The 15,833-nt window shown below is 47.4% G+C and overlaps 1 protein-coding gene across 1 annotated transcript in view; it reads right to left on the reverse strand.

Moving 5' to 3' along the window:
• Positions 1 to 5,706: 5,706 nt before the first annotated feature.
• The window catches only part of ARHGEF17 (Rho guanine nucleotide exchange factor 17), a 202,164-nt gene continuing 192,037 nt past the window's right edge, over positions 5,707 to 15,833 (reverse strand). The window contains exons 21-22 of the mRNA XM_082218958.1: positions 12,259 to 15,629; positions 5,707 to 12,072 (exon numbers count right to left, since the gene is read on the reverse strand). Coding sequence (XP_082075084.1) covers positions 15,454 to 15,629 — 176 coding nt within the window. The 3' untranslated portion in view covers positions 5,707 to 12,072; positions 12,259 to 15,453. The remainder of the gene's footprint in view (positions 12,073 to 12,258; positions 15,630 to 15,833) is intronic.

A 15,833-nucleotide genomic window follows, 5' to 3' on the forward strand; every position in this document is an offset into this window, starting at 1 on the left:
GGGAGGATGTTAGTTTCTGCTCTCTTCACTGTGCAGCAAAGTGCTTGTCACAAGACAATGTTTACATTCCACAGTCAGAGTACTGTTGGGTTTTCCCACAGGAATGGGAAGCTGGATGTGACGTACACTGGTTTCCTGTTTTTCACTTTTTTTTCTCTCGGTGTTCTTCATTCCGAGGAGAAGCACAGTTGCTTCTCTGCTCCAGCAGAGGCAAGATGCATGTTTGTAATTTCTCAACTCTGAACTGAAAATAAAGCAACTTTAAGCATGTGGCACGTACTGTTCGTCATTCCGTTGTGCACAGGACTCTGCAATAACAACATTCTTGAGTTTGTAAAACTTGCTATTTAGGTTTTAAACCTTTTTTGTAAATTCACTATTCCTGAGTTTGTAAAACTTGCTATTTAGGTTTTCAAACCTTTTTTGTAAGCTGTACTTTTGAGTCCTCAATCTAATATGTAAGAATTTTGGGGGGTTCTACCTTTTTGATTTTTATTATTTAGTTGATTTCCACTAGATAATATTTATAGTTGATTACTTCTCGTTTCAGGGATTTTCACGGTATTTCATTTGTTTTGTGCAACTTCTCAGTTCCGCAACTGTCTTTTTTCTATAGGGGTTAGGTAAGGCACCCACTCCCATTCTGACTGTGTGCAACAGAATGGGTGCAAGGAACCCTTTACACATCTCTGTGTGTATGTTTTGCTGGCGTGCACCTTTGTGATGCTGCTTAGGTTGGAGAACCAAATAGCAAAATTCGAAGAAGGACAAAGGGTAGCTGCACTTCAGTTCACGAACTAGTTCAGGCAAGGCGAATTTAGTTACATGTGAGCTGAACAAATGTCTTCCTCATCGGTGAAACTGTGAAGCTTCCTGGTTTCTTTTGCTTTGGGATGCTGGGTGCTGTTTATCTAATTTTGTTATATAGTACTGAAATGTTGTTGTTTTTTTGTACTGTATGTGCTATAGTGCTGCTTTGCTATGTTATTTTGAAATTGGTTTTGGCACCGTTTAGTTTGGGCATCCATTCTGAAGGAAATCAGCCCTGAGTGCTCCCTGGAAGGACAGATCCTGAAGCTGAGGCTCCAAGATTTTGGCCACCTCATGAGAAGAGAAGACTCCCTGGAAAAGACCCTGAGGTTGGGAAAGATGGAGGGCACAAGGAGAAGGGGATGACAGAGGACGAGATGGTGGGACCGTGTTCTCGGAGGTGCCAGCATGAGTTTGGCCAAACTGCGGGAGGCAGTGGAAGACAGAAGTGCCTGACGTGCTCTGGTCCATGGGGTCACGAAGAGTCAGACATGACTAAATGACTAAACAACAAGTTTGGGCATGGCATGCCTTTCTTTTTCCTTTGTTGTAAGCTAGGGTTACCAGACATCCCCGGATTTGCAAATCTGTCCCCGGACAAATTCTGTTCCCAGATTTGCAAATCTGTCCCCGGACAAATTGTTGTTGTTTGTTGTTTAGTCATTTAGTCGTGTCCAACTCTTTGTGACCCCATGGACCAGAGCACTCAGCTTCAAGAAGAAAAAGTGTCCCCAGATTCACTGGAAAAAAATCTGGTAATCATATTGTAAGCTACAGTGGTGCCCCGCAAGACGAATGCCTCGCAAGACGGAAAACTCGCTAGACAAGTTTTCCGTTTTGGAGGTGCTTCGCAAAACGAATCTCCTATGGGCTTGCTTCGCAAGACAAAAATGTCTTGCAAGTTCCTGCGGGTTTCCCCCCTCCCCCTTTTTCTAAGCCGCTAAGCCGCTTATCAGCTGATCCGATAAGCCGCTAAAAGCCGCTAATAGTACTAATCCGCTAATCCGTCAATGGGCTTGCTTCGCAAGACGAAAAAACCGCTAGACGAAGAGAATCACAGAATGGATTCTTTTCGTCCTGCGAGGCACCACTGTACTTTGAACATGGTTTTTGCGTGTGGAGAAGCAGTGTAGAAATAAAATGAATGAATGGCTCCTCACTGTGGAAGGTTGAGAACCAGGTCAGAAGCTAGCAGAGCACCCAACCCTGAAAGTTTAGCAGCGACATATCCTTCTGACTTGTTCTGGCATGTTTGGGGGCTGCACACTCTCATACCCTCCAACATTCCCCAGAGGAATCTCACTCCACCCCAACTGACCTTCCTCAAGCCCCCCACCCTCGTTTTTGTCCCTCCTCCCCTTGAATGAGGACTGACTTTAAACTCTGGAATAAAGATTTTAGCTGATGGTGTGCTATTTCTAATGCAAGTAAGTACATAAGGAATTTTCAATTCCGTCTACTGCGTCCGCCCCCCGGTGCTGATGTTGTTGCTGTTGATGATTCTGCCTTCTGGTCTTTTGACTGCAATAAAGAATGATTGATTGATTGATTGATTGATCCTACAGAGCTTTTACACCACTGTTACACCAACGGGGCACATGCCCTCCGCTGTCCTGAGAAAAGCCCCTGAATCCTAGTTTTGTTTCATTCTTTGGTTTGTTTGCAAAAAGGAAAACACACAGCAGGAAATATATTTTAAGAAAGGGGCGAGATTAGACGCGGGCACACAAAGCAATTAAAAAAAAAATGAAGACTCCTTGTGCTCTGCTCTGCTCCCCCTTTCCTCCTGCGCCCTCTGCCTGCCCCCCAGAACTGGCATCTCACATGGGGTTGGTCTGGTGTGTCAGCTCCTCATATACGTATCAGAATGGATCAGAAACTAGCCGAGCTATCTGGCCCCCTCCCCAAATCTAGTATGTATCCCACCTTACTTTTCAGCCAGGCCACATGTGTAAAGGGAGCACAACTGCCCAGGTCAGTGGGGTTGAACGGAAGCGAGAAACCTGAACCAAATTCAGATCTGAGTAGAAGAGCTAAAATTGGAGTAGGAGAAGAATTTGGGCTATCTGATTGGCCCCTGATGCTGGACTAGCTGGGGCCACTGGCCTGATCCTGCTGGCTTTCTTATGAGAAACTAGATTGGGATTCTGCAACTCAAGAAGTCCAGGGCCGGGTGTCATCATAAGAAAGCCAGACAGGCTGAATCTTAAGGATCAATTGGCCCTTTCACAATCCACTGCTTGTCAACAAAAGCAGCCCACATAAACATCTAAACCCCAAATTGGGCTTAAATGCTTGACCCCTGTTGCATCACGTAAACAGGCCTTAAGAGTGCTTTGAACACAACCAAGGCTATTGCACCTCGCCCAGTATTTTCTCCTAAAAGCTTGGTTGGCGACGGCAGTTGTTTTGCCCGTTTGGAAGTGCCAAGAGGTTTACCAATAATATGCCATGACGAGTGGCTTTTTGATGGATACCTAGACCGGCAGGAGGCCTCTCCTCCCCCCCCCCCACTTGAGCAGGCGGTTTGTGCAAAATACCTGCCAAGTCTGCACCTGGCATTTAACTGGCTGACTGGCATCATTAGGCAGGCCTTTTCTCCCTCTGGCTGTGGGGCAGGGCTTGTTTTGCCTGATCGATAGGAGAGCAGAGACTCAGGAGACCTTGAAGCACTGCAGAAATGTACCTTACAGGAAAAGTGGTGCAGACTTAGGGCAGTAGTCAACTAAAGAGCTGCAGAAGCAGAACTTCTGCTTGCTCAATGCTCCACCCCCCAAATGTCTGCTATGGGAGGTTGGTGTAAAACCCAGAACAGATTTAGGGGGTGTACAGCGGAGGGAAATGGGGGGGAAAGTCCTGTTGTGCAAACAGTTCTGCTCTCAGTTATTTATAAAAAGGTAAAGGGACCCCTGACCATTAGGTCCAGTCACGGACGACACTGAGGTTGCGGCGCTCATCTCGCTTTATTGGCCGAGGGAGCCGGCGTATAGCTTCCAGGTCATGTGGCCAGCAGGACTAAGCCGCTTCTGGCAAACCGGTGCAGTGCACAGAAATGCCGTTTACCTTCCCACCGGAGCGGTACCTATTTATCTACTTCCACTTTGACGTGCTTTCGCACTGCTAGGTTGGCAGGAGCAGGGACCGAGCAATGGGAGCTCACCCCGTCGCAGGGATTTGAACCACCGACCTTCTGGTTGCCAAGTCCTAGGCTCTGTGTTTTAACCCACAGCACCACCCGCGCCCCGTTATTTATACCTATGTATTAAATAAGAGGAGGGATGCGGGTGGCGCTGTGGTCTAAACCACTGAGCCTTGGGCTTACCGATCGGTGGTTCGAAGCCCTGCGACGGGGTGAGCTCCCGTTGCTCGGTTCCAGCTCCTGCCAACCTACCAATTTGAAAGCATGTCAAAGTGCAAGTAGATAAATAGGTACCGCTCCGGTGGGAAGGTAAACGGCGTTCCCGTGCGCTGCTCTGGTTTGCCAGAAGCGGCTTAGTCATGCTGGCCACATGACCCGGAAGCTGTACGCTGGCTCCCTCGGCCTATAGAGCGAGATAAGCGCCGCAACCCCAGAGTTGTCCGCGACTGGACCTAACGGTCAGGGGTCCTTTTACATCCTGATATATTCACACAAAGTGGAGGTCAGATTATACACTGAGCATTTGCTCTGGTTTGTTTACGGGGAGGTTATGCGACGACGGGCATTCGTTCCACACTCGTTCCCATCTGTTTGCAGGGTGTTTAGACATCTTCCTGTTCATCGTTTGATTCCTTGTCACTTTCCAAATTTCAAAACGTTTGTTGGTTTTAAAAAGTGTGTTGCTCTTGCTAGAGCTCCCCAAGTGGTTGTACCCTAGGATTACTGGGGGTGTGGTGGAGCTAAGGGGGCAGGGTGTGAGAGAGGTGCAAATGAGGAAAACTTTGTAAATGGGAAGCTTTGAACAGCTGCCATCTCCAGATCAAGTTGTTCCATTTTGCTGAATACCGGTAGTTTAAATTGGATTTGGAATAAATGTGGGATGAATGTACTGTTCGGAGTTTCATTGTTATTCTCTTCCTAGGTGGGTCGTGCAAACTGCTATTTTGAAAGATGCTTTTTCTATGGTAGGGTACAGGGCACTGGGGTGAGTTTTTTGGAATCAAGGGGGCAATTTTTTTTTTTTTAAGGGAACTGGGTTAGAGGGCTGAGACTGAAGGCACCTTGTACCTGATGTTCTCTCCCCCCCCCCCATTCACATTCTTATCCTGTGTGGACAGAATCCTGCACTTCCAGCCACATTGCAAAAGACCTACATTGGCTTCCAGTATGTTTCCGAGCACAATTCAAAGTGTTGGTGCTGACCTTTAAAGCCCTAAACGGCCTCGGCCCAGTATACCTGAAGGAGCATCTCCACCCCCATCGTTCAGCCTGGACACTGAGGTCCAGCTCTGAGGGCCTTCTGGCGGCTCCCTCACTGCGAGAAGTGAGGTTACAGGGAACCAGGCAAAGGGCCTTCTCGGTGGTGGCGCCCGCCCTGTGGAACGCCCTTCCATCAGATGTCAAAGAAATAAACAACTATCTGACATTTAGAAGACATCTGAAGGCAGCCCTGTTTAGGGAAGCTTTTAATGTTTGATGTTTCATCGTGTTTTTAATATTCTGCTGGGAGCCGCCCAGAGTGGCTGGGGAGGCCAGGACAGATGGGCGAGGTATAAATAATAATTAAAATTATGCCAGCATGCATCCTCAGTGTCTGGACCACCAGGAGGTTCACAGGAAGGTGCAACACTTGTGAAAGCGAAATAAGGTAAAACAAAACAGAGAACTCTTTTGCCAACTCTGTCCAATAGGAAAGCTCACTGCCCCGTCCCCCAATCCGGCCGAAGCCTGCAAAAGAAGAGTCCACACGCCAAGGCTGGGTTCTGACACCAGTGACCTTTAATGACTAGGAACCCACAGTGACGAAAAAGGAAAAAATAAAATAAAACCCCAGGACTAATAATTGTTAACATCTCACTGGAATTGGTAACGTTTTGGGCAAGGAATCTTGTTCTGTTTCTTTGCTCTTCCCTGTTTTGTCCTCGTCTTTCAATTCAACGCTTAAGAGTTGTCATCATAACTTAAAAGACTGTGTGTCGGCACCCTCGCTCGCGCCGGTGAAAACTTAAACAAGTATATAAAAATATGCCATTAAATCCGTATCGACAATCAAGACTCGAGGGCGTTATGTACAGAGGAGGCGATATATACCAATATTTACAGTAAGTCTTCGGCAGCCAAGGAGGTCAGTAAGAGAGTTAAACTTTGAGATGGGGAGGAGCGGTTGTCACTGGAAAGAGAGACTTGCTTAGCACCCGCCTTTTCCGCTCCAAAGTCATTCTGTTTAAGGTGTTTTCCATGCAACCACAACAACAACAACCACAAGCGCAACACTGCAAAGGCAGACCGTGGAGGTTTTTAGAAATGCTTCCCCCATTACATCAGCCGCTATATTTGGTGATGATGTGGGAGCCACATTCCACAAATATCCAAATGTCCACTTTTCGGTACCTGGCCTGGGCTTCATTTCGTGTCAAGCCTCAGCCCAGGAAATCTATACGATGTCACAACCAAGTCCTGGGATATGTGAATCGTTTTGGAGGGGGAAATGCCACTGAACATGTGCAGAGTGCACGCCACTGAGCAACCACTGCATATTCTCAACACACAGGATTAAGGAGCAGGGAGGGTTTTTCATGGCAGATTGCGTGCTTCCCAGGAAGAGTGAAGCCTCTTTGGAAATCAGGCTCCTATACCCAAGACCTGCACAAAAGATATGTTCCTTTGTGGCGAAGCTAGCCATTGGGAAAGCAAAAAAAAAACCTTTGCACATAAGTTATTTGCAGCAAGGTTGCGTACACGCACCAGGCCACACACATCACTGAGGACTAGAATCCGAATTCAAAACAGCTGCTTCCCGTAACAGGAACCAATTAATCAATATTTATATGCCTTTTAGGCACAAGGAATGAAAGGAGTTAGGAAGAGGAAGCGCTGTTCATGGCAATGTACACTCGCCCTTGGTCAAACAGGCCTGGCAGGTTTTTGCTGCGGTGCTTCAGAAACCTGCACAACCTATTTGACCAGAGGCGAGAGCGGGATAAACGGAGCATGCATGTATTAATGCCGTAAGCAAAGCTTCTCTAATGTGTATCCTTAGCCCCAAAATGCATTTCCAGTGCCATTTTGGATACACATAACAGGTTACGTCTGACGCAAGTTTCGTGATGTTCGTCAACAAAACAGCGCATCAGGAACACCCCTCAAACCTATAGATGCCAGAGGTCCAGGAATGCACATTCCTTTTGGAGAAGATAGGGAATGTCTTCCCTTCCAAGCCACAGAGAAGCCTTCCCCACCACGCTGCCCTCTAGATGTCTTGCAAATGTCAGCTGCTGGCAGTTATGACCCGGGTAAGGGGCCATGTTGAAGAAGCCTACCATAGGGCTATAAACAATTCCACCCCCTTCGAGTGTTCAAATCTCAAAACAAGACCAAGGGAGATCAGTGATCATCACGGCTCTTTTGAGAATGAACTGGTTTGTGTCAGGGTGGGTGAGTGTCATATCTGATTCTTGCATAGAAGTGCTGCCAAACTAACTTTGGGTATTTGGGGCATAGCTGTCAACTTTTCCCTTTTCTTGCAAGGAATCCTAGTCGGAATAATGGAATTTCCCTTAAAAAAAGGGAAATGTTGACCGCTATAATTTGGGGGATGGGACTTGCTTATCATTTGTTTCTGATGCTGAATCATCCATCCCACAATGACCAGGGGTCTATAGCAGGGTTTCCCAGATGTCAGAGAGCCGACTTACCTAGCCCCGTTGAATGTGGTGAGGCAGCTTTGGTGTAAACATGCACACACGATCAAGCCGCAAGTTAAAAGCCGAAGAAGAGGGGGCTGGATCAGACCACAGGGACCAACGTGATGCCTGTGGGAAACATGCGATCAGGATTCGAACACAAGAGCAACTCTCCCCTCCTGTGGTTTCCAGCAAAAGAAGCATTGATGCTTCCCACTGTGGCAGCAGAGCATGGCCACTGTGGCCAGAAAACATTGAAAGCCCTCTGCTCCATGAATTTGTCCGATCCTTTTAAAGTTAGGTCCCGCCCATCAGTTATGAGGTTCTTCCTTCCAGTCCTTTGTGACGGGTTTACATGGCAGTCACTAGTGAAACACAAAAGTCCTTAGTTTTGCAACAGCCAAGAGGTTGCATGCCTACGGTACCCGAGAACATCCACAGGAGCTAATAACAGATGTCTACTTTTGTCTGTGGTAAAGAAGGCCGATCGCCGAAGAATGGATGCTTTTGAATTCTGGTGCTGGAGGAGACTCTTGAGAGTCCCATGGACTGCAAGAAGATCAAACCGATCCATTCTGAAGGAAATCAGCCCCGAGTGCTCACTGGAAGGACAGATCCTGAAGCTGAGGCTCCAAGACTTTGGCCACCTCATGAGAAGAGAAGACTCCCTGGAAAAGACCCTGATGTTGGGAAAGATGGAGGGCACAAAGAGAAGGGGACGACAGAGGACGAGATGGTGGGACAGTGTTCTCCAAGCTACCAGCATGAGTTTGACCAAACTGCGGGAGGCAGTGGAAGACAGGAGGGCCTGGCGTGCTCTGGTCCAGGGGGTCACGAAGAGTCGGACACAACTAAACAACAACAAATCTGTGATCCTGCACCACAGCTAGCCCATAGGAGGTTGCCAGACTACAGTTCCTGCCATCCCTCAACTTTGGCCTTGCTGCTTGGAGTTGTAGTCCAACAACATCTGCAGAGCATCACTTTGCCTACACCTGCGCTGCCTTCCACACATGGGAGATTCTCAGCCTGGCCTCAGTAAGACAGGTTAGGGGGACCCCCTAAAACCCACACAGTCGTGCACCTCCTGGGGTGAACGCGAGTTGGCTTGTGAACAAGCACAAACCCAGGGGACTCGTGTGGACACACAGGGAACGTTCGTAACGCTAACCGGGACTTTGCATTTTGCACAGTCGATTTGGATCAGCGGAAGATGGAGAATGTGAACGAACGGATCAGAGATGTTTTGAACATTGCCTGGGGGATTTGCAAAGCTCCCACGTTCATTTTGCATACCACCTGGGCAATCTGCAGAGTCTCCAAGCGCAAAATGCTTAACATTCTAACGCGAAGACTGAGCAACAGGCAAAATCTCCCCTTCCTCCATTGAACTCACACAGTATGACTTGACCCTAGCTCATGGAGTATTTCAAGCGTTCCACATACCCCATCTTCTGTAATCATTACAACAACCCTGTAAGCCTGGTCAGTTTGTTGACTCCAAAGCTGAAGATGGAATGGCTGTCTGAGGCAAACTAGCGAGCTCATGCAAGTGGCAAGACTGAATCGGGACTGCTTAATTTTCACAGACACATACCTATTTAAGGAAGGATTTTATATCTCTGTGTTCCATTTTGTCGATGGCAAGGTCATGATGAACACAGTCTGTGACCTCCTAAATTCTATTTCTGGAATGCAAACAACTGTTCAGGGTCAGCCCCCTCCGTGACCTGTATATCCTGAACAGAATCCCTGTTCCAAAAACACGGTTCCCATCCCTCCCGGTTTCAAAGAAAAGTATGGAAACGGGGATTGCAAAATTAAAGTACTGAGAATAGATGCAGGTTTAAAAGAGCGTTTTCCCTATTTCATGGAAACAGCTTCTGAGTAAGAAGACATCAGATTATGTGCATTGTGTATTGCATTCTGCCAGGGTATGCAGATTAAAGCTTGCTCCTCATGACTCATTTCTGTAAGAGGCCTTGGCGCTCATCACGTGATCCAATGGAGACAAACAGCACGGAAAGAAATACACATCAAATCCAGGCTGAGTGGCTCTGAATCAAAAACTCAATTTTCTAAGTGCGCCAGTCCAGCCTATGGATTCCAAAACCTCCTAGGGGGAATTGAGCCATGAGAAGTGAACCAGGCATAGGGCCTTCTCAGTGGTGGCGCCATCCCTGTGGAACGCCCTCCCATCACATGTCAAGGAAATAAGCAACTATCTGACTTTTAGAAGACTCTTGGAGGCATCCCTGGATAGGGAAGTTTTTAATGTTTGATGTATGACTTACTGTTTTTATATTTTGTTGGAAGCTGCCCAGAGTAGCTGGGGCAACTAAGCCAATGGGCGGGGTACATATATTATTATTATTATTATTATTATTATTATTATTATTATTATTATTGCAAAGCTGAGTGTCAAACCATTTGGCTTCAAAATCTGAGTTCTGGTCTGAAATGTGGATTATGAAACTCAGTTTTATGATGTGAGTTGCCTTTGGTCTTTTTATAAAGTGGAGGGGTAAGATGGAGGAATTTTAATTTTTGTACCTAATTCATCAGATATGAGGACTGGGTGAAATTTTCTATCTCTAAGACCTAATCTAAAACTCTTCAATCTAAACAAATATTTTATTCTTCTTTGGCAATCGCTCGCACCTGAGTAAGATTGTCTTCCATGAACGCGATCTTAACAGTGAGTCCGTGAGTGACTGTGGAGGCCAATTCTGGATCCACATGTCCTTCCACAGTGGGGACAAAGGTTTCCGGGTGGGAGTTGATCACGGTGTGGATTTGCCAAGCGTGCCTTCCTCTTAGCACGTTTCTCCCTTGCGTCCTGAGTTCGAGCGTCTTCAAAGCCCATGACACCTTTGGGAAAGGCTGTTCTCCAACTGGAGCGCTCGCAGGCCAGTGTTTCCCAATTGTTGGTGTATATACTACAATTTTAAAGATTTGCCTTGAGACAGTCTTTAAACCTCTTTTGTTGACCACCAGTATTACGCTTTCCATTTTTAAGTTCGGAATAGAGTAGTTGCTTTGGAAGACGATCATCAGGCATCCTCACAACATGACCAGTCCAATGAAGTTGATGTTGAAGAATCATTGCTTCAACACTGGTGATCTTTGCTTCTTCCAGTACACTGGCATTAGTTTCCCTGTCTTCCCAAGTGATGTGTAACATTTTTCGGAGACACAGTTGATGGAATCTTTCGAGGAGTTGGAGATGGCGTTTAGAAGTGGTCCATGTTTCACAGGCATATAGTAAGTTTGGTAGTACAATTGCTTTGTAAACAAGCATTTTGGTTTCCCTGCAAATGTCCCGGTCCTCAAACACTCTGCACTTCAATCAGGAGAAAGCTGCACTCGCAGAGCTCAGGCAGTGCTGGATCCCAGCATCAATGTTGGCCCTTGTGGAAAGATAACTGCCCAGGTAGGAGAAGTGATCAACATTTCCCTAAGTTACACCACTGAGTTGGATTTCTGGCGCAGAAGAAATGTTGATTTGTGCTTGCTGGTGCAGCACTTTGGTTTTTTGGATGTTGAGCAACAGACCAAGCTTTTCATAAGCTTCTGTGAAGATATTTAGGATGGTTTGGAGGTCATCCTCTGAGTGTGCATACACTACGCTGTCATCAGCATACTGAAAAAATATGACGGAAGTTACAGTAACCTTACTCTTTGCTTTCAGCCTACTCAGATTAAAGAGCTTTCCATCTGTACAATATATGATTTCTACTCCGGTGGGGAGTATTCCTTTGACAAAGTGTAGGAGCATGGCAATGAAAATAATAAATTGAGTTGGGGCAATAACAGAACCCTGTTTAACACCTGATCCCACTGTGAATGGTTCATTTTGAGAGCCATTGTTATCTGCGATTGTTGCTGTCATATTATCACGAAGGAGCAGAATGATGTTTACAAATTTATCTGGGCAGCTAATTTTCAGAAGGACAGTCCACAGGGCATTACAATTTACAGTGTTGAAGGCCTTAGTCAGGTCAATAAACGCCATATACAGGGGTTGGTTTTGCTCTCTGCATTTTTCTTGATGCTGCCAAACACTGAAAATCATTTCTACTGTCCCCCTGGAAGGTCTAAAACTATGTTGGGATTCAGGAAGGGTAGGACTGATAATTCTGACATCCCTAAAGTCTGTTGGGAGCTCCTCTCTCTCCCAGATTTTTTCGATGAGCTTGTGAAGTTGTCGTGGAAGTTCAATTCCACCCACTTTGAAGACTTCAGCAGGTATCCCATCAGGTCTGCTGGCTTTGTTGTTTTTCATTTGGTTAATAGCCGTACACCACTCTCCCATTTTGGAGATACTGCAAGGTCATCTCTTAATTTGTTTTTGCGGGATTTGTGAGGGGACCTCAGCAGCTACAGGGGAGTTGCAGTTAAGGAGATGCTGGTAATATTCTTCCCAGTGCAGTGCAATAGCTTCTTTATTTTTTTGAAGTGTGGTACCGTCTGTGTGCTGCTCTGGTTCGCCAGAAGTGGCTTAGTCATGCTGGCCACATGACCCGGAAGCTGTACGCCGGCTCCCTCAGCCAATAAAGCGAGATGAGCGCTGCAACCCCAGTCTGTCACGACTGGACCTAATGGTCAGGGGTCCCTTTACCTTACCATCTGTTGAGCATAGGGGACATATGCCATTATTTATTGGCCCATAGATGGTCTAAAATCTGTGCATCATGAGCATCAGCTAAGTGCTGGATCTCTTGAGCTTTTTTAACCCATCAGGTGTTCTTTAGTTCTCTGGTTCTTTGAACCTCAGCCTTCGCATTGGCATAGGTTTTTTTCCTCAGTGGCGCAGTTTCTATCTCTTTGCCAGATCTGAAAGGCCTTCCTTTTCTTGTCAAGAATGTGTTCAATCTCACTGTCTTTATCATCAAACCAGTCCTGGTGTTTCTTAGTTTGGTATTTAATAGTTTGTTCACAGGCTGCAATAATGGATGTTTTTTAGTGTTCCTCAATGTTATCAGGGAACTCCGAAAACAGACGGTCCTTTGGAAGCAATCCCGCTTAATAGAGTCTTGAAGGGCTTGAGTGTTCATTTTGCGCCTTAGTTTCCCTTCCTGAAGTCTGCATTGAGGTACAATCTTGATAGCCATCGTGGAACATATTAATCGGTGATGTGTCCAGAAGTCATAGACACTCATTATAGCTCTGTTCACACATCTCGGCGATCTTCAGCTCAGACAACCACATAGTCTAAGAGGTGCCAGTGGTTCGGCCAAGGGCGCCTCCATAATGTTTTAAATTTGTCGAAAGTTTGTGTTGGCAATAACAAGGTTGTGCGCTGCACAGATAGTCAAAAGTTATATTCCGTTGTGGTTGCTGTTGCCAATTCCTTCTTTCCCAATAGTTTCAGGCCACAGATTGACATCTCGCCCAACTCTTGCATTAAAACAGGCAGAGGCAAACTCGACCCTCCAGATGTTTGGGACCACAACTCCCATGATTCCTAGCTAACAGGACCAGTGGTCAGGGATGATGGGAATTGTAGTCCCAAAACATCTGGAGAGCTGAGTTTGCTTATGCCTGCATTAAAATCACCCAGGAGGATAATTTTATCCTCCTTAGGCGTCTCTGATAGGATAGCATCTAGCTGAAAACAATTCTTTTCTTTAATGTCTTCATCGGCATCCCGTCTCAGTGCATAAGAAACACTACGTGTTTATAAGGAGACCTTATTCTTGGCTCGAGGTATCAGCTGTATTCCTGTCTTAGGGGAAATTGGGGGTACTGAGTGGAGACATGAGATGCTTCACCTTCACTTCAGAGGAGGAGACGCTGGTTTGACATCTTGCCACCCCCAAACCCTTTTCCCACCTTTGGCAATGCTCCCTGGGAGGTGGTCTGGCTTCCATAATCCATGGCCTATTCATGGCCTATTCAATGCCAGCGGCCTCCCAATTCATTTTAAATCGACAACGCAACTGTGCATGCAACATGTGCCTCTGGTCAACCCGACAACCCCCGGATGTTTCAGACTTCCAACTCGCACCAGACCAATCAGGCGAAGTTTGGCAAAGGCGGGTTTAATGGGATCCCGAGTAAGAACTCTCGCCTCAGAGCACGAAGGCTGCAATCTCACACACACTTACCTGGGAGTAAGCACCACTGAAAGTCAGCGGGACGTACCTCTGAGTAAATACGCAGAGGACTGGGCAGCCGAGAGGTTCCTTGCAGGATCAACGGTTCACCTCCTTCAGGAATCTTTGCAGGAAACCCGGCAACTGATGTGTCCCCAGAATACGTCCCATGGTCAGCTAGTGAAATGCAGCCCGCTTTCTCCCCAGCCCTCAACCATGTTCACAATGATGCTAGCGGGGATCTAACTTTGTTCAAGGTTTTAAGGACGGCCTTCAATCTGCCTGTGGAGACCTTTCGGTCTCTGAGGCAAATTTACCCCTCTCACAACGGAAGATTACGAGCTTGATTAAATTAAGCGCCGCTAACAGTTCAACTCGCTGACTCCCTCCACAAACGGTAGCTAGGTTTTCTTTTTAAAAAACAAAAACAACAAAACAACCACAACAAATAAATCATAAATACTGTACAAGGTAGAAGACCAGGGTGATGCAAACTCCTGCCCACCCATCCCCTGACAACATGGAGTATGGTAGCCCTGGTAACGGATGAGGCCTCTGTGGTGTGGCCTCCTGGCCTGTGCGGGGTTGGTGGGGAATGCTGCTCAATATTGCACAATTATCTAGTCAAGATTCTTGTCTTTTGTCTCTGGTGCCCCTCACCCCCCCATCAAGAACGGGCTTTCTTCATGCCCTCTCTTCCCTTCCTTCTCAGCAGACACAAACTCCAGCCGCCATCTTGGGTAGCGACCATCATCAACACTGCAACCTTACGTCTTCGAACACTGATGTGCAGGAACAACCTTGCGGTTATCACAACTGAGCCCAGACTCAGGGGTGTCTCTGGCCGTGACAAGTGACCAAAACTGCTCTCCATCCCACCATCCCAATCTCTTTGGAAATTCCTCAGAAACAGCATCAGTCCGCCTCCCTGTTCCCCTCCTTTCTGGAGCAGCTCCTCCTCCTAGCCGGCAATAAATAAAGGCAATTTATGCATGAACAGACACCCCCCACCCCACCCCCAAGTTATCTGGACGCTGGCGGCGGTGTGCCTCGCAGAAGTTGGCGAAACGATGGTGCGCAGTGTCTGGTTCTGGTGAGCAGTTCTTGCATGAATGAAAGGGTGGCATTGAGTGGAGAAGCTCTGCGTCCGTATCAGATGGAGGAAGACGAGGAGAAACCAAAAAGAGGGCGGAAAATGACCGTGTTCTGTGAGAATGGGGGAAAGTTGCCCTAGCCATCTGGACTCGGGGGCCTCAGCGGATGAAAACGGGAGACGCGATGACATTCAACAACTCCTCGGCAGAGCTGGGCGTTTCTAACCAAGCAGAACACACACAGAGCAGACAATCCTTTCCTAAGCAAGGCTGAATTCCTAAATGGTTTCTCTCTCTCTTAGTCCCATTTGAATGGGGTTTGGCGCATCAGGGCGGCTGCACCTAATCTCTCGCTGAGCGCACCCCCTCCCACACACTCAAGACACAGCAGCAAGCGCGAGTCGTGCAACATGGATTTGCGTTCTGGAGGTTCCGCACGGGGCCCGTCCCGAGGCGCGCCGCTAACTCCGCGCGGCGGATCCAGAAAGGCGACCCTGTGCACAAGACATTCAGGGTGGGAGATGAGACACGGGGACGCGTCCGTGTGGGGACGGCGAGGACGGGACGCAATCTCTCTCTCCCTCCTTCTCTCCCTCCGGAGGGGTCCGCCCTGTTCCTCATCTCGCTCGTCAGACCCTCCAGAGGAGCAGGTGGTTTGTGCTATCATCCCTCCCCACTGTCTCGCTGCTGCTGGTGAGCCGGAAGTCCTCGTACCCGTCGCCGCCACTAATGATGAGCATCTTGGACTTGGGGGGCCGGTGCCTCGTGGAGTCCCGTTTCTCCAAGTCGTTGGACTTTTCTGTACCTAGAAGCGGGGAGGAGAGTGAGTCATATTCCTTTCTGCACCTGCATAACCCAAATTCTGCGACCGGGACAAAGTATGCACCCTATGTAGATTTGTAAGCATGTATGCATAGATGTACAGTGGTACCTTGGGTTAAGAACTTAATTCGTTCTGGAGGTCCGTTCTTAACCTGAAGCTGTTCTTAACCTGAAGCACCACTTTAGC

Source organism: Podarcis vaucheri, assembly GCF_965113315.1.
Source record: "Podarcis vaucheri genome assembly, chromosome: 4".
NCBI classification, from domain to species: domain Eukaryota; kingdom Metazoa; phylum Chordata; class Lepidosauria; order Squamata; family Lacertidae; genus Podarcis; species Podarcis vaucheri.